General features: G+C 37.7%; 1 protein-coding gene across 7 annotated transcripts in view; it reads right to left on the reverse strand.

Annotated features, from left to right (window-relative positions):
- Positions 1-4,857: 4,857 nt before the first annotated feature.
- Tmlhe (trimethyllysine hydroxylase, epsilon) overlaps positions 4,858-19,901 on the reverse strand; it is a 143,220-nt gene continuing 128,176 nt past the window's right edge. For 6 of the 7 annotated variants that reach the window (XM_040744818.1, XM_005087514.4, XM_021223784.2 and 3 more), the window contains 3 exons: positions 16,050-16,286; positions 6,652-6,790; positions 4,858-5,956 (listed from right to left, as the gene is read on the reverse strand). In XM_040744818.1, coding sequence (XP_040600752.1) covers positions 5,825-5,956; positions 6,652-6,790; positions 16,050-16,286 — 508 coding nt within the window. In that variant the 3' untranslated portion in view covers positions 4,858-5,824. The remainder of the gene's footprint in view (positions 5,957-6,651; positions 6,791-16,049; positions 16,287-19,901) is intronic. The other variant, XM_021223788.2, reaches the window with a different exon arrangement.

The raw sequence follows: 19,901 nt of genomic DNA on the forward strand, positions 1-19,901 counted from the left end.
CAAGATAAGACTTTTATATTGCTTTATAGCCTGATGCAAAAGCAGTTATAAAGATAAACCCAGATCAAGGAAGTACGCAGTCATACTTTGTATGTTCAATGCAAGGAATGAGGGAAGAGTAAAATCCACTTGGAATTGTATGGATTTCTCACTCAAGGAGGTATAGTGATTTCATGATATGAAAGCCCACAGTTCCAAACACATGGTTATGATGGGTGAAATATAAAAGGTAAGCTGAAAAAGTGTTAACAATGACAAAAAATAACAAAAGACAATATAATAATATCCATGCTGGTGTCAGGCTTACTGCTCTAGAAGCAAACTGTGCTAGACAGCAGTTTAATCTAAAAGGCAGAATGTTCCAAAAATACTCTTTATGAAGTGCTGGTCATAGGCCAGGTGCATTGTTTAAAGTGAAGGTACTTACAAATTCACTAACCCTTATCCATAGATCTTACCAAATAAGGACAGGGAACAAAAAAGGAAACACTGTCAAGTCAGAAACTCTGCAGGGGTCTTTAGCTCTGACTAAGCGCAGGGTTATGCTTGTCAGGATATAGATACAACCTGGCTTCGCAACTAGGAGTTAAGTTGAACCAGCAGCTGACTCTGAGTAGATTTTCCAAATGCCAAAGAGAGTTCCTGTAAAATGGGTTTGGCTCTAACAACTGACTGGTATTTGGGAGTTGAGTTGGGAGGGGGAAATGCTGGATAAGTTGTTTCTTTCTACCAAGCTTCCACCTTTGGAAGAAGCAAACCTAGAAGAGTTGAATAACACTTTTTAGAAAATGAGTTTTGTCACTTTTTAATGTTTTCAAACTAGATTAGATAATCATGGGACTTTTTAAAAGATCTTGCTAAACAAATTGAAAGTGGGTCTGTGATTATTGTTATACTATCAATGGTTAGACAGAGTGTGTAAGTGTGGAGAGGGGAGACTAACTAGAAGATTTGGCTTTGGCGTCAGGTTCCTAAAACTCTGTCTTGACTGAGGTGTTTAATATTTCTTTACCTCAATGTTTTCCATTTATAAACTAGGTCTGGGGATGCCGTTCCCATTAAAAGCATTTTGAACAGTGCTGTTGTTTGATATGAAATGTACTCTATAGGCTTGTGTGTTTGAACACTTGATTCTCAGTTGGTTGCACTATTTGGGAAGGTTGTGGGACCTTTAGGAGGTAGACCCATGCTGGAAGAAGTATGTCACTAGTGGAGGGTTTTGAAGATTTATAACCAACCCCTAATTTCTGTTTTATTTATGTTTCCTAAGTGAGAATTCCTAAGCAGAATCTTTACTGGCTGTCTAATCCAAAATTCACAAAAGAACAAACTCAAGTTAAGCATAGGAGTGGGGCATGCCTCAATTAATTTAGTAGAGAAGGGAGGAATTAATGATTCAGCACAGGGCTCTGTTCTTAAGTGGTTCTCAAACCACCTGGAGTATATCAGATGTGATATAAATGTCCTATTTAAAGCTGAGACTTCCACAGGCTGTTTGGTCTTGTATAGTGACCAGCTATGTATTAATCACCATCTACTGCAAAAAAGAAATTTCTCTGATGAGGGTTGAAAGATACACTAATCTATGAGTATAAAGACAAAAATTTATGGGTTAATGGGGCAGTTTAGGACTACATCTATTTAGTAAAACAGTAGTATCAGGTTCTCTCCAAGGGAAAAAGATCTAGCAAGTCACAGGTTTTCTTGGCTAGCTAATGATACAGGCATGTGTCCCATCTTATAGAATGGGTATTAAATCCAAGCAGAAAGTGGGTGGATACTTCCATAGCATTTGTGCTACTTTTAACAGTGGGGTTATCTTACCAGGCCAGTCATTATTGTAGCTTGTAGAGTTAACATATGGGTAAAACTGTTGATTCGTGTTGTCTCCTGGAGGCTTGCATAGTACTGTTCAGCACCGTGAAAGCTAGCCAGTAGGGTTGAAACTTCACGGTTACTACAAAGCTTGATTTCTGCATGTTCTATGACTCAAGTATGGGGTATATTTAACAGTAGTGTCTTATAATCTAGTTCTAGAGGGTAACCAGGAGCAATGGTAATAGCTAATCATGTTTGGGGGATGTCTAAGGGACTCCACTGACCATCAACTTTAAATTTGTTAATCATACCTGGGAATGAAGTTTTTATTTCATGGCATCTGGTACCTGGGAGAGGCATTGTACCCCTTATTATAGGTAACTCAATTTAAATACACATGCATGCATGTAAGCATGTGCAAACACACACACACACACACACACCTGTATTTCACGAAGCTTCTTCAGTAGGGGGTTTCCATTTGGCTTCTCCAAAGGTCTTCGTTTTAGTTATTCCACCCAACACTCCCTCTTCTACCTTGCTATCTGATCCCTGCCCCATTTAACCTTAAACTCAATGGATCACAATGAGGACATGAGAGTAGGAGAAGGACTTGTTGGCAAGGAGAAAGGATTTGGCTGAAGTGGAAGGGAGATAATTGAGGGTAAAGTGTGTATGGGGGGGTAAATGTGATCAAAATACATTATGTACATTTATCAAATGATCAAAGAACAAAATATTTTAAAAGATCATCATATGCTTATGCACCCACCAGTGGAGGCATAAAGGAAACAAAGCATTAGATTGTGCCTGTCAACTTTTTGCAATTAATTTGTATAATATTTTAAGAGAAGGAATATGAAAAGATCAGCAGAAATGGAGGAAGAGAGTTTATATTTGTAAATGCTATCCAATTGTCAAAATACAAGTTGCTCAGTAATATCAAGTACTCTTAAGGTACACCATCTATCATGATGAGCTCCCTGAACAGTCAAACCCAATAACCCTTTGGACTCTTAGTGGTGTGCAAGAATTACATGGTACCTCAAAAGTCTCTGCAATCTGTAATTATTCCTCATGTAAACACCAAACTGATGAAGGCTTTAGTCCAAAAACTTCGTCATGACTCCTAACTTAATTTCTTGAGAGATTATTTAGATGGAGACAAGTCTTCCTGAATGATATGTGAATTCCATTTCCATCTCATTATCAATCTTGTGTTACCGAGTGATTCCAACAGTGTCTGGATATATATTGAGGAGAGTGCAAATTCTCCTTTTGGTAGACTGTAAGACAAAGGTTTAGAGTTTCAGCTCAGCGCTTTAATGTGCTGACACAGTTAAAAGGCTGACCTAAAGAACAAAGCCTCTAGTCCATTTCTTGTCAAAGTACTGTCTACAGATATGTGCAATGGGGTTCCTTGGCACCCTTTTTATTGGGCTTTTGAGATTAAAAACTATTTTTATAGCAATACTAAGGTTTTACACACACACACACACACACACACGTAGTGATATACTCTTTATGGTTTATTAAAGCTTGCCTGAGATTTCAGAAGGCAAAATCAGTCACAACCTACAGAAGGCCGGCATACACCTTTAATCCCAGTAGCCAGAAGCTAGGAGGTGGTGGTATACACTTTTATTCCTAGGACTTGGGAACAAGAGGTAAACGGATCTCTGTCACTTCAAGGTTACACATATCTACACAAGACTGATTCAGTCCTAAAGAGAAACAGCTCACACAAAAAATGATCTCAGCATCTGGGACCACACGCCTTTAATCGCAGCATTAGGGAGGTATGTAAGAAAGGAGTAATGTCTCAGTATCAAGCATTCATTCTCCAGCCACATCGAGGAAAGACAGCAGTTTAAGGCTTGGTGAAGAGCTAATGGATCAGCCCTTTCAGCCTGAGGTAGAGGTGAGAGCTAGTGGCTCACTGCTTTGCTTTTCTGAACTTCAGCTTGAAGCTTGAAGCCAAATGTCAGTCTCTGGGTTCATTTATTTATTTGTCTATTTATTTATTTATTTGTGATACACACACACACACACACACACACACACACACACACACACACACACACACGGTTTTTTGAGATAGGGTTTTGCGGTGATATGTTACTTGTACAAGTAAAGCCTGTCTGAGGGTCAGAGAGAAGCAGCTAACCTTAGAGGTCTAGAGGTATGTATAGATAGACAGGAAGTGAGATAGCTGGGTGGAAACAGGATATAAGCCAGGAGAAACAGGAAATTGCTCTCGTCTGCTAAGACACTAAAGATGTAAGGTTTGGCCGTGGCTTGCTCCTTCTTTCTGATCTCTTAGGGTTTTCCTCTATATCTGACTATCTGACTCTGGGTCAGTTTCTCTGTGTAGCCCTGGCTGTCCTGGAACTCACTTTGTAGACCAGGCTGGCCTTGAACTTACAGAGATTCACCTACATCTGTCTCATGGGTGCTGAGATTAAAGGCGTGAACCATCAGCGCCTGATGGTGTTATTATTTTTTCATTCCCATTGTCTCACCAGTACAGATGCTGCAGTTGGCATGACATGTTATAATGACATGTATCTGATAACTAATGGACTGATACTTTTGTCTTTTAAACCTTTAAACATTTCTTGCTCTCAGTATCTAATATAATTAGTATTAGATGCAACCCATACTCTTTGGGGTCCTCAGTAACTTTTAAGGGTGCTAAGGTGCTTTTGTTTAGCAAAAGATACAAGAGTAGCATCAGAGTAAAAGAAATCTATAGAATGAGGCAAATGGTTTGTTTATACATCTGAAATGTTGAGGTTGTTTAAATATATAGGGAACTTGAAAAATTCAATAGCTAAGGTACAACTAGCTAAAAGCTGGCAAAAATTCCAGATTGACATTTCTCAAAAGAACACATAAAATGGTCAAGAGGTATCTGAAAAGTTGCTAAACATCAGTAGTTCTCAGGAAGAAGCCAATTCAAACCACAATGAGATATCATTTTTATCTAGGTAGAATTACAATAACCAACACCAGAAAGCACAAAAGTTAGTGAGGATATATACTGAAAAGAATGTTTATTATACCATTGGTGGAAATGCAAATTAGGGCATTCATTATGGGAAACAGTACATAGCATTCATAGTGGTTAAAAAAATAAAACTACTGTATTATCCATATATCTTTTTGGGGGTATATTTCATATAAGAGGAAAATTAAACCTGTGTATCGTATCACTGCATATCTGCATGCCCATGTTTGTTAATAATTTATCTATAGTAGCTAGAATAAGGAATCAACCTTTTTTTTCCATTAACAGGTAATAAGAATGCGGCATAGTGGAATACTATTTAGTCATTAAAAATAAAAGCAACATCCTATCATCTGATGAAATTGGAAGGAACTGGAAAATATCATAGGATATATTCAAAATACAAGTAAACACATATTATTAGTCAAATGAATTATAAAAGATGAAAATTTTTATAAATGTTGCTTTATCAATATTTTGTCATTCTAGAATGCATTGTATTCTGACTTATATGAAGACAAATCACATAACATTATTGGTTCCCTTTTAATATGGAGAGTACTTTTCTTTTTTGGTTTTTTGACACAGGGTTTCTCTGTGGCTTTGGAGGCTGTCCTGGAACCAGCTCTTGTAGACCAGGCTGGTCTCGAACTCACAGAGATCCTCCTGCCTCTGCCTCCCGAGTGCTGGGATAAAAGGCGTGCACCACCTCTGCCCGGCGAGAGTGCATATCTTAAGTATACTGATTATAATCACATCAAAAAGTTTAGGAAAACAGTAACTTCGGAAGACAGCTACCCTACTAGATGGCTGATGTTAAGTAATTCAGAAGCCCTCTTTCTTTAACAGGTTCTTCCTAGTAAAATAAGGAAAAGCTTCTTTTTTTGGCATGGAAAGGAGACAAAGTGAAACAAATTTTGACACAATATTGTACTGTTGATACAAAATTCTGGTAGCAAGGTGCCAAGTGTACTCATAATTCCAGTGCCTTCAATTTTAAGCATGAAGCCCCAAAAGTCGAGCGGTGTTCAATACATCATCTCTTGTTAAATAGCAGCCACAGAGTTGTCGGTAACCAGTGAATGATTCCCTTCCATGAAGGACTCGCCAATTGTCTATAAATAGTACCTGTGAATGCATAAAAAAAGAGAGAAAACAATCAGAACTCATGCAAATCACAGGTAATCTAAATCAGAAGAGATCACTGAAAGGTAAAGCTTTAGATTGTTCTATGGGTTACATTTGATGAAATACTTTTCTTTTGAAGTTAAGCAAATTAAAGGGAAAATAAGATGAGTCTAATCCCATAGCAGGCTAGATAGCAATTACAAAGAAAATAGTTATACACTCTGTACACCCGAGGAGCCTATGTTCTTTGAGCAACTATCTTTTCTTTAAAATAAATCATGAAATTGGTTTCTTTCTCTACAATTATCAGTTTATTCTTTCTCAATTATGTTTTGTGTAAAGCTGAAGCTATTCTTTAATTAGAGGAAACATCGAGGGGGGAGAAGGCAGGGAGTGGGAAGCAGTGTGGGAGAACTGTGGTTGGAATGTAAAATGAAATCAAATAAATATGGGAAAAATGGAAGGATCCTGGTCAAATCCCTTTATCATTAAAATAAGTGTCTGATGTCTAAAGATGGCATGGTGCCTGCTTCCAGATCATCAGTGAATGAATGGCAGGACCAGGAACAATACCTAGGACTTAAGATGAAAATCTTTTTCTTTTGTAATATTGTGACACATGTTAGATAAGTATCATTCTTCATTGATTTTGTATGGCGAGTTTACTTAATATATTTATAGAGTTTAGGGCCTACTTTCCCAGGCTTCAGTTTGACCCAAAGCTCATTCTCAGGCCTTCTCAATTCAGTTGTTAGGGTTCGGTGTGCTGTATACCAACGATGAACAACATCATAAGGCACAGTGTTGAGGACAGCCCGGTCATAGTTGTTGTACCTTACAGGGAAACACGAGAAATAAAGATATCAGACACATGATAAAGACATTTATTGTTTACTGAACTCTCTGTTCCACACTCTTAAGAATATAGCATCAGAGATAGGAATGTCATTATCTGCTGGTCATATTTTGTTTTTCTTGGAAGACTCTTGGAGCAGAGAGTCAAAGTTAAGTTTCATTTGATTTGTTCCTGAAGTGTGTTTCATGAAGTAAATACGTTTTGGTCAAAGAGCATGAAATCAATAGGAGAGGATTTGAACATTTTACATTAAACTAAGAAGGACAACATAAGCTATCTTAAAAAACAAAATGAGATAATTCCACAAGCATTTCTCTTTGTGGGGAAAATACTGGCTATAATACAGTAGATAGGTTTACTCAGAGATCTTCATTTGGTCTGAGCACATGCTATCGCCAAGGAGTTTATTAGGAAATAAATATGCAATGATGAACACAGGAAATGTTATTCCAGCTTTTGGGAGGTTTATAGTCTATTGTAGATGCAAATATATAAATGCAACAAATATAAATAAGATAATTTCAGTTAGCTACAGATGTTGTGTGAAAATACAGTGACATGTGTTTAAAAGTAACTGGAAATTTTGTTTTTGGGTGCTGAAGGAATTTTTGGAGAAGTGACAGTGGAGATGGTGCCTGTATGAATAGAAATCAAGTATATGATAAACTAAAGGAAATGTAGTCTAGGCAGAGAGAATAGCAAATATAAGGTCTTGGAATACAAAGGCATTTTATTATGTTTATAGACCATCAAACAGGCTGTGTGGCTTATGTTAAGTAAATAAAGAGAATTATGATTGAAGAAATGAAATAGAGGAAGTAGCCAGGGGCAAGATCATATATGCAGTCATGCAGGCTGTGGTAAAACCTTGAACTTTATCTGCTTACTATGAGGACCATTGAAAATTCTTTACTATGATGATGTTTTTCTATCCAGCTGTGATGTGCATACTTCTAATAATAGCACTAAGGAGCCCAAGGTAGGTAGATCTCTTTTGGTTTGAGGCCAGCCAAGGCTACATAGTTGTGCCCTGTTTAAAAGAAATGGTAATGTATTTCTACACTGGATAAGGAAAATGAATTTCTTACTGAAGTATAATATATATATGTATATATATGCACACAAATAAATCTTGATGGATTGGGTGACATTCATATTACTACTAATGAGATACACCAATTATTGCCAGAACACTGTAACATTTTCATAAACCTCTTTATAGATGGAAGTTTCCGTCCTACCCCATCCTGAACATGACACACACACACCTCTTTCCAGTTACACTCCTTCTCCTACCCAAGGGTAATTACCATACTGATTTCTATCACTAAACATTGTATATAAAATTTTTATAAAATGGAATCATATGGCATTTCCTAGCTTGTATCTGGCATCTTTCATTTAATATTAGTTATGAAATTCACTGTTTAGTAGTCATTATTCATTATTGTTGCTGTTTGGAATTTCTACTGCATGATCATACCACAATTTATTCATTCTACTGTTAATGAACATTTGAGTAGTTTTCACTTTGGAACTATTATAAGTAGTGCTTCCACAAGCATTCTATTACATATCTTTGTAAATGTATGCATTCACTTTGTTTGGCATAAATCTAAGGATAAAATTCTGAGATATAAAGTATGTGTTGTAGAATATTAGACTAAGATGTGTTACATTTGTTTATGCTGTGGAATATTTGTTTAATGATGCAAAGATGTGTTGCATTCTTTTATGTTGCATTTGTTTAACTATGTGAAGCTGTGTTACTTTACCTACCTAAAACACATGGTTCGTCTAATAAAGAGCTGAATGCCTAATAGGTAGGCAGGAGAGAGAGAGAGAGAGAGAGAGAGAGAGAGAGAGAGAGAGAGAGAGAGAGAGAGAGAGAGAGAGAGAGAGAGAGGTGGGACTGGAAGGCAGTGTGAATAAATAAGAGAATAAGAAGAGGGAAGAGAGAGGAGGGAGAAAAGGAGAAGCAGAGGAGAACACCAGGGTCCAGCCATCATCCACACAACTAACTATGGAGTAAGAAGGAAAGAAAGACATATAGAATAAAGAAGGCAAAGCATAGAAGAGAAACAGGGTAAATTAAATTAGAAAAGCTTAATAGAAATAAATCAAACTAAAGCTGGGTATTCATAAGTAAGAATAAGTCTCTGCACATTTATTTGGGAAGTGGATGTTGGGCCCCCCTCCAAGAAAACAAGCAACTACATTTTGGTATTCCAATGTGAGGCTGGAATTTCCATAGGGCCTGAGAAAGCTTCAAACAAAAAAGGACAGAACTGCTTTAAGAGTTTCTACTGTACAGTGAACCTTTGAGCAGCCAGTTGTTGGGAGAAGCCTTCCCACCAGCCTGGTCCCAGAGCCGCATCAGTCCCAAATGAACACACAGGACACTATATTAATTATGAAGCTGTTGGCCTTGCTTGTTTCTTACTGGCTAGCTCTGACTTAAGTATTTACTCCATAATTGTTAATCTAAGTATTTCTCTTACTGGAGAAAAGGGTCCGGACTTCTTACCCCTATGGCAGCTACATGATGACTCCCTGTGATCCTCTTTCCCAGAGTCCTCCTTGACTCCTAGTCCCACCTATCTTGCTTCCCTATTGGCCAACAGTGCTTTATTGACATATACACAGGACTTCCCCATCAGCCAGTGAATTAAGTAGGGACAAAAATCTAAGTAAAAAAATGTCTGCTACTGTGCAGAGCACTGGCATTACAGAGCTGGGGATAGAATGCTGTTCTGGGTCACACACCTCCAACTGGTCCTGCAACTAGGCTTGGCTTTCATGACCCAAAAAGTGGGTGTAGCCAGCCACCAAAGCCTTGGAGGAGGCCCTAGCTATGCTTCTTAATAGTTTAAAGGCTCACATGGTCAGAAAAAAGAGATATGGAAGTACAGACAGATTCAGATGGGGAAAAAAAAAACTTCTTGATAGGTTTCAGCATGTTTAAAAATGCACGTAGGTTTAAGAAAGAAAGAGAAAGAGTATAGATAGCCATAGAAAGAAACAAATAGTTTAAAAATAATAAAGTCTTTAAAGAGTAAAAGTAATATAAAAGAAACATAATTATGGAAAATACACAGGGTGTCTGAACCTACATACTATTATGTGGATTTTGAATTTTTGGATTGCTGATAAGCAAACAGCTGCTAAGAGGCATGGGATTGAAAGAGGGAATGTTGAAATAAAGCAGCCTGGATATTTTAAGAATGCCTTAACTTTAAAGTGTAAGTCAAACAAGTCGTTGCTTTAGAGAAGAGGTTTTGTTTTTATTTTCACAGGAAATGAGAGACTGTGGATTCCTTTGGGGTTGACATGGATCAGGTTTGATCAGGGAAGACCTCCTGAATCTTGACAGGTGATATATATCAATAAAGGTTATAGCTGATCTTCCTAGGACTTGGCCATTATCTTAATTTTCTCAGTGATCCCTAAAGAAGCCTTCACTAGACAACAGGAAGCAGTTTGGAGAACATGATGCCCATATTCCCAAGAGATGGGGTGGATGGTTGTTGGTTATTTGGTGGGTCATGGATGTTTGTTATCATCTAGGGGAATATAAGAATATAGTATGAAAAGACAACTATTAATCTCAGATATTTTGCATTGGTATGGATTTTGGTATATTGATACAAATTTAAAGTTATTTTTTATTATAACATATATATATATATATATATATATATATATTTCTACTTTTGTTTGGGTCATTGTACTTATGCAGCTCATTTATAAATGCAAATGTATAATTAAGGTTAATTAACTAAACAAGGTTAGTAGTTAATCTATAATAATCAAACTTGTAGTCACATTAGGTATATTTTATGGTCAAACAGACATATTTTAGACAGATTTTGAAACACTTCAAAGATCTACACAATATGGCATTTAAGGTTTTTCATAACAAATAGACACATCTGCTGCTGGCATAGACGAAACTCCATATGGAGTTTGCTTTCAATGTTGCACAGCTAGCCATTTTGGCAAGAAACTGCTCTTGCTTTGACTGTTGACTGTATGTTGTACAGACTAGACAAGTGAGACAGAGGAAAAAAGACTGTTGAACTCTGCCAAGACAAGGCAGGACAGTTCTTTGAGATTCCTGCTTCACATAAGTGTCTGCCAGATATTACGTCAGACACAGAGGAAAGTGACTGATGAACTTTGCCAATATAAGGTAGGGATATCTTTCAAAACTCCTGCTTTATAGAAGTCTGTCAGATATTCTAGGCCTGTAAGGTGAAGATGGAGGCCCAACGTTGCAGAGGAATCTTGGGTGACTGTCAAGGAAGCCAGATGTCTCTGTTGTTAGGTAATACTACATCCCTCTGGTGTCTTTGATGGATCCTTAGTTATGATAGAAGGAAAATTAGGTATAAAACTTCGGAAACACTAAGATATATAATGGAGTATTTTCTCTGAATTTGCTAAATACAAATGGACTGAATATTTTAAATGTAATTCTTACTTGATAACTATTTTTATTGTATGTAGTTTTACTACATTAAAGTTAAGGCCTTTCATCTTTATTTAGACAAAAAGAGGAAAATGTTGTTAGTTTAAGGTGTGTTACACTTGTTTATGCTGTGGAATACTTGTTTAATGATACAAAGATGTCAAAGATGTGTTGCATTCTTTTATGTTGCACTTGTTTAACTCTGTGAAGCTGTGTTACTTTGCCTGCCTAAAACATCTGGTTGGTCTAATAAAGAGTTGAACAGCCAATAGCTAGGCAGGAGAGGGACAGGTGGTGCTGTTAGGCAAAAATAATAAATAGCAGAAAGAAGAACGAGAGAGAAGATCCAGAAAAGGAGGAGAGGAGGATGCCAGTGGCCAGTCACTCAGCCACGCAACCAGTCACAGAGTAAGAAAGAAAGAAAGACATAAAGAATAAAGAAAGGTAAAAGCAGAGAAAGGTAGACAGGTTAATTTAAGAAAAGCTGGCTAGAAATAAGCCAAATTAAGGACAGACATTCATAAGTAAGTATAAGTCTCTATGTATTTATTTTGGAACTGCGTGGAGAGTCCCCCATAGAGTAAAAATAAACAACTACATTTTACTACAGGTATGTATGTTGTCAGATTTTAGTAGACACTGCAAAAGGTCTTCCTTTCAAAGAGAAATAGGGGTTCTCTTCTGGATATTAGATGGCGTTTGTTGGTTTTAATACACACCATAATCAGAACCAGTATTCTTTTTCCCTCCAATGTTAAATAAACACACACTTAGCAGACATCACAGGACTGCTATCAGAGACTCAAATGAAAGACAATAATGAATAATGCTTTCCCCAAGGCTTTTAGGTGTCATGTCCATATGAGGAAGACAGTGAGGAAACAGTCTTCAACAGTGTGTTGACACTCAATACTATTTGTAGAGACTTCAGTCTTATATATTTGATAGCTGTATAAATACTATTTTATTGGCTTATTTTTCTGTTTCTGAAGGCAAACTTATTAGTCATCTTTTACACATAAGGCAACGGAAACTTAGAAAGACTAAGTCTGTCATAGCTTATTATTTTCTGTAATTGGATCTCTCTAATACTTTACAGATTGATAGCACTGTGAAGAGAAGAAAGAACTATCCAATGCCTGTGAATATTTGCTCATAAGGCTATCCTAAAAATGTATATATAACAGTAGCTAAAATTAATAAAACTGGCAGCACCAATTATTGGTAAGGACTTGGAGCAGATGCTACTTTCATCCTTTCTTTATGAAGGTATAAAATGGTAAAACTGGTTCTGTAAAATGTTATTTATTGAAACTAAGCATTCTTGAACTAGATGACATATCTGCACTATTCTGTGATGATTAACATTAATTATCAACTTGACAGAATCTAGGATCACCTAAAAGATAAACCTCTGGGCAAGTCTCTGAGGGTGTTTCCAGAGAGGTGTAACTGAGTAACAAGGCTCCACCCTGATTGTGTGTGGCACCATTCCATGGGCCAGAGCCCTGAATTAAATATAAAGGAGAAAGTCAGCTGAGCACCAGCATTCATATCTCTCTGCTCCCTGACTGTGGATTGTAACCTGCTACCTCACTTTCCAACTATGAGCCATAATAAACCTTTCCTTCCCTGAATTGCTTTTGATAGGTATTTTGTCATAGCAATGAGAAAAATAACTAATACACATCCCTATGTATTTGTTTGATTAAAATGAAAATGCATATTCATAAAATACTTTTATGAAAAATTTTATAACATTTTTAATCATAATGAAACCAAAATAGAAACAACTTAGATATAATTTTTATATCTTATTTATATCTTATTATTTTAACCAAAAAAACAAATAGTGGCTTCCTTTGGAGGTATATATGCGGGGTTTGAATGGAAAGTAAAAAGGCACTCCCTCTATTGAGGATAATATTTTATATATTGATCTAGATACTTTAAGCATTTTTTATTTAAATTAGAAACAAGCCTGCTTCATATGTCAATCCCCACTCCCTTTCCCTCCCCTCCTTCCCATACCCCCCACCAACCTTCCATCCCATCTTCCTTCCACTCCCCAGGGAGGGTGAGGCACCCTTTAGGGGATCCCCAAGTCTGTCATATGATCCAGGGCAGGGCCCAGGCCCTCCCCCATATGTCCAGGCCGAGAGTACATCCCTCCATGTGGAATGGGCTCCCAAAGTCCATTTGTATGTCAGGGATAAATACTGATCCACTACCAGAGACCCCATAGATTGCTGAGGCCTCCTCACTGACATCCATATTTCAGCGGTCTGTTTTAGGCTCATGCTGGCCTCTCAGCCATCAGTCTGGGGTCAATGAGCTCCCCCTTGTTCAGATCAGCTGTTTCTGTGGGTTTCACCAGCCTGGTCTTGACCCCCTTGCCCATTACTACTCCCTCTCTGCAATTGGATTCCGGTAGTTCAGTTCAGTGTTTAGCTGTGGGTAATGCTTCTGCTTCCATCAGCTACTGGATGAAGGTTCTAGGATGGCATATAAGGTAATCATCAATCTCATTATCAGGGAAGGGCATTTAAGGTAGCCTTTCCACTATTGCTTAGTTTGCCAGTTGGTGTCATCCTTGTAGATCTCTGGAAATCTCACTAGTGCCAGATCTCTTATTCATGCCACAGAAGTATATTCATTTCCCAAACCTCTATACATTTAATGTTTTAAAACATCACTATATGTATTTTTCACTTGAAAACAAAAAAGTTATAAAACCATATTGAACTCTATTATAGATAAATCATGTATTTCATGATGGTTGGATAGATGGCGTCTTAGGGTTTCTTTTACTGTGGTGAAACACCATAACAAAAACAACTAGGCGAGGAAAGGGTTTATTCAGCTTACACTTCTATATTATAGATAATCAACAAAAGATGTCAGTGCAGGAGCTCAAACAGGGCAGGAAACTGGGAGCAGAAGCTGATGCAGAGGCCTTAAAAGAACGCTGCTTACTGGCTTGCTCTTCATGGCTTGCTCAGTCTGCTTTCTTATAGAAACACCCACAATGGACTGGACCCTTCCACATCAATCACTATTTAAGAAAATGCCTTAGAGGTTTACCTACAGGCCAATCTTCTGAAAATATTTTCTCAATTGAAGTTCCTTCCTCTCAAATAACTTCTAGCTTATGCCAAGTTGACATCAAAGCTAACTATGATGAACAGAGAAATGGAGAGTTTCATGATAAAACAAAAGTAGTAATATCTTAATAGTAGGATGTAGGAGGCAGGCTGATGTTTTCCCACATTAAATTATTTTAATTTTTCAGTTTGTTAAGGTGTTCACAATAAAATGTCAGCCATACTTCTTATATTATGTAGTGGGTATGCAAGAGATGACTGAGGGAATATTTCTGGGAATAACTCATCCAAGAAAAGTGAGTTACTATTGACATAATTCCTTCTACCTTCCAGTGGTAAAGAATAGAGACTTATTTTTAAAATTGGTATGGTTGGTATTATTGTTGAAACTTAAAAAAAAACTCATGACAAATAGGTTAAGTGACTTAGTCAATGATGCAAATTATTGAATGACAGTCAGGATTTGATCTTTTCTGTACTACCTCAAGTTACCTTTTGCAGTTCTTGTCAAGCTGCCTCTGTACTCCACATCTCCTTCCTTACTTTATTATCATTTGATATAATATATATTTGCTTTTCAAAAATAAAATAACTTCTTCTATTTGGATGAGATTATGTGATAGCCATGAATTTTCTCATGTTTTTCTTACAATTATAACTCTAGCATAAAAAACAATGCCTGTGTCTTTGTAGATACTCAAGAAGTATTTGTGGAACAACTATGCCCTGTAGAAGTTAGCATAAATGAAAATAAAATAATAAAAAATTTGGCTGAAACATGAAAAACAACTTAAAATATAAAGCAATGTAGCATATCTTGGGTAGAATTTGTGTAGGAAACATATGTTGTATGAGTTGAAGCTAAAAGAGTAAGAAGGAGGCAGGCTATGCAAAATTGTATATGTTACGAGAATAACTTGTGTTCTTTGGAAGATACTGAGTGGATGTAGCATTTTCACAGTAGAATCTTAAAGTGAGATTAGTATTTCAAAAAAATTACTTTAGGACCTGTGAGATAACGCAGAAGATAAAGGTGCACACACATATACATTTATATATTATATAATACATATTTATGCATACACACAGGCCTCACTTTGATTTCTTGATCAAATGCTGAGAGAACCAACTCCTGAAAAGTGTTCCTGTGACCTTCACACATGTGCAGTGGCATACATGTACTTGTATGTTTTCACACATTAACACACACAATAATACATACAAATTTAAAAGATTTCTCCAGCTACAGCATACAAAATGGGCAGAAGGTGGGTAAGGGTGAAATCAACAATACGGTGTGGAGGTGATGGTGATCTCACACAAAAAGTGGCATTATGGATAGGAAGCACTGGGTACTTAGAGGAAAATTTATTAGGTAAACCTGGTCCAATTAGTTGTATAGTATGAGGGAAATGGACTGGTTAAAGGTGGATTTTAGTTTTTTCTTTGGGCAATTTAGTAGATATATCATTCAATGAAACATGAACACATATGTAGAGAGCTTTAGGTGAGAGAAGCCTCTGAATTACATTTTTGAGTATGATACACTGTATGTTCTATAAGACAGTCAAATGATGATTCCAGGAGATAGGTGAATACACTATTCAAGAGCTCAATATAAAATAAATATACCACATAAGAGAATAGTTATTTGGTACTCACCTGATCAAATAGAGCTCTTTATTCCATGGGTAGATATTTAATACTGGTCCAACCCCAATCATGTGGTTATGACATTCTCCAACATTTTCAATATATTCATGCTTTAATGGTACTTTGCTGAGGAGTTCAAATTCCTCAGGTGCTTTTTGAAGTACTTGTTGTGCTGCATAGAATCCATCTACTAACAGTGTCCTGCCACCTGTTCCTTCATGCTTAAGACAATGAAATACTTGAATGCTAAAGAAAACGAAACAAATTCTTTTTTTCAGTGGATAAAAGAAAACATACTGAAACTAGTATATCAGATCAGAAATGATTACTAACCTACTTTGGGTGGGGAGGCTGGGGGTCTGGTCAGGGGGCGGGGGAGGAGGGGAGGGAGAGGGAGCTGGAACTGACATGTGAAACAAGCTTGTTTCTAATTTAAATATTAAAAAACACCATGACCTATAGGCTTGAGGAGACAGCTGACACTTGTGAGATCTCCAGAGATCTACAAGGATAACACCAACTGGCAAACTAAGCAATAGTGGAGAGACTACATTAATAGCCTCTCCTTGATGGTAAGGTTGATGACTACCTTATATGCCATCCTAGAACCTTCATCCAGTGAGTGATGGAAGCAGAGACAGATACCCACAGCTAAACACTGAACTGCACTACTGGAATCTAGTGACAGAGAAGGAGGAGTGATGAGCAAATGGGTCAAGACCATGATGGTGAAACCCACAAAGTCAGCTGACCAAATAAGGGGGAGTTCTTGAATCCCAGACTGATGCCTGAGAGGCCAACAGGGGCCTGATCCAGACTCCATGAATATAGTGCCAGTGAGGAGGCCACAGAAATCACTGGAGCCTTGGGTAGTAGATCAGTGTTTACCATGGTTTATGAATGATCTTTGGGAGCCCATTCCAAATAGAGGGATGCTCTCTCAGCCTGGACACATGGGGAAGGGCCTAGGTCCTGCCCTGGATGAAATGACAGACTTTGGAGATCTCCCCAAGGAGGGCCTCACTCTCCCTGGGGAATGATGTGGGGATTGGGTGGGGGGTTAGGGGGACTGGTGAAGGGGCAAGGGAGGAGGGGTGGGAAAGGGAGCAGGGATTGACATGTGAAGCACTCATGTTTCTAATTTAAATTAAAAAACCAAAAAAAACCCACCATGACCAAAAGTAACCTGAAGATGAAAGGGTTTATTTAACTCTTACACCTTGTATTTCACTATCAAGATAAAGTAGGGTAGGAACTCAAGAACCTTGATGAAGAAGCCATAAATGAGTGCTATTTACTGGCTTGCTGCTCCTCTTAGCTCTCTCTCTCTCTCTCTCTCTCTCTCTCTCTCTCTCTCTCTCTCTCTCTCTCTCTCTCTGTCTCTCTCTCTGTCTCTCTCTCTCTCTCTCTGTCTCTCTCTGTCTCTCTCTCTCTCTCTCTGTAGATGTGTGTGTCTGGGGTGTGTCTGTCTGTCTCTCTCTCTCTGTAGATAGATAGAGATAGATAGATAGATAGATAGAGAGACAGACAGACAGACAGACACACCCCAGGACCACCTACCCTGGAGTTGCATCACCACAATGGTCTGGACCCTCCCACATCAATCATTAATCAATAAAATGCCCCACAGGCTTGCCTACACAACAATCATGTGGAGGAATTTTTGAATTGAGGTTTCCTCTTCTCAAACCACTGTAGGTTGTGTCAAGGTAGGATAAAACTAATCAGCATTTAAGGAAATGTGAATATAAAAAAAGTCAAGATTTCATCTTACTCCAATCAGAATAGCCAAGGTCAACAAAACAACCCACAGCAAATGCTGGAGAGAATGTTGGGAAAAGGAACCCTCATTCACTCTTGGTAAGATCGCAAATTGATCATCCAGCTCCTCTGGAATCATTGTGGAGAATCCTGAAAAGTTAAAAGTAAATCTACTATTGAACCAAGCTGTACTACTTCTTAGTATATGTCCAAGGGACTTAACATTCTACCTCACAGATACTTGCTCAGCCATGTTCATTTATGCTCTATTCACAATAGCAAGGAAACAGAAACAACCTCAATGTCCTTCAACCAAAGAATAGATAATGAAAATGTGGTATACATTCAACTGTAAAGAAAAATTAATTCATGACATTTGTAGGTAATGGATGGTAATAGAAAATATTATATTGAGTAAGATAACCAAGACTCAGAAAGAGGAACACCACATGCTTTCTCTTATTTGTGGTTCTTAGCTCCAAATCTTCAGATATGACTATATAACCTCTGGAGTAGCTACAGAAACAAGAGAAATAGAAAGGGGGACATGGAGTGGAGGAAACTAGAGAGAGTAATATACAACATATATATACATATATATGAAATTAATTTTATTTATCCTCATGAATTTCAAAATTCTACTTTAATTTTTAAACAATTAATAGTCACCTTCTAGAACTTTTTCTGTTAACATATTCAGATACACATGTTTCAATTATTTCAACATAAAGTAAACTGAACGTCTTCTTCAAACATTCATTATCATCTCATCACATGTCTATCTGCTTTCTGTCTATAGAGCATTATCATCTTGAAGGATGCCCAAGTCAGAAGCTAAGAGTTGGTCTCAATATTTGCTTATACTTCTTCCTGTACATGGTTTTCCAAGTTACTTTATCATCTTTGTTCCCACCAGACTTTAGTACTATTGGTACAACCAACTTTTTAAATGATTTTTTCTATGAAGCAAAATTGGAATATATTAAGGAAAGGTGGGTTTTGTTGTTGGCAGCAGTGGGGTTTTCTCTAATTTTTTTGTTTTATTTTGTTTAGATGGGGTCCCATGTAGCCTAGATTGGCCTCAAATTCACCATGGAACTGACAAGGATAGCCCTCTTAAGTTCTGGTATTACAGGCTTATGTCACTACACATTAATCATGCTCCTGCTGGGGATTGAACCCTGGACTTTGTGTATGGTAGGCAGGTATTCTACCAACTGAGCTACATCTTAAAACAAAACATTTCATTCAGGGCATGGCCTAGGGCCTCCCCCAAGTGTCCAGGTTGAGAGAGCATCCCTCATTGTGGGATGGGCACCCAGAGTCTATTTGTATGTCAGGGATAAATACTGATCTACTGCCCAAGGCCCAATAGTTAGCCTAGGCCTCCTCACTGACACCCACATTCAGGGGGTCTGGATCAGTCTCAAGCTGGCCTCTCAGCCATCAGTCTGAGGTCCAAGATCTCCCCCTTGTTCAGGTCAGCTGTTTCTCTGGGTTAGGGGTGGGATGCCATGCTCAGTCTTAATGCATAAGAGAGGAGCCTGGCCTTGCCCCAACCTATTGTGCCAGACTATGGTGATTCCTCATGGGAGCCCTTCCCTGTGAGGAGGCGTAGACTAGGGGTGGGCTAGAGGGGAAGTGAGTAAAGAGGTGAGGGCAAGTGAGATGAGATATGGGAGGGAGAACTGTGGTTGGAATGTAAAATGAAATCAAAAAAGAAAGAAAAAAATCATCCACCATGATCAAGTAGGCTTCATCCCAGAGATGCAGGGATGGTTCAACATATGAAAATCTGTCAATGTAATCTACCATATAAACAAACTGAAAGAAAAAAAACCCACACAATCATCTCATTAGATACTTAAAAAGCTTTCATCAAAATCCAACACTCTTTCATGATAAAGGTCTTGGAGAGATCAGGAATAGAAGTAACATACCTAAACACAATAAAGGCAATTTACAGCAAGCCTACAGCCAACATCAAGTTAAATGGAGAGAAACTCAAAGTGATTCCACTAAAATCAGGAACAAGACAAGGCTGTCCACTCTTTCCATATCTATTCAATATTGTACTCAAAGTTCTAGCTAGAGCAATAA

The sequence above is a fragment of the Mesocricetus auratus genome, unplaced genomic scaffold (genome assembly GCF_017639785.1).
Source record: "Mesocricetus auratus isolate SY011 unplaced genomic scaffold, BCM_Maur_2.0 Super-Scaffold_100003, whole genome shotgun sequence".
In the NCBI taxonomy this organism is placed as follows: domain Eukaryota; kingdom Metazoa; phylum Chordata; class Mammalia; order Rodentia; family Cricetidae; genus Mesocricetus; species Mesocricetus auratus.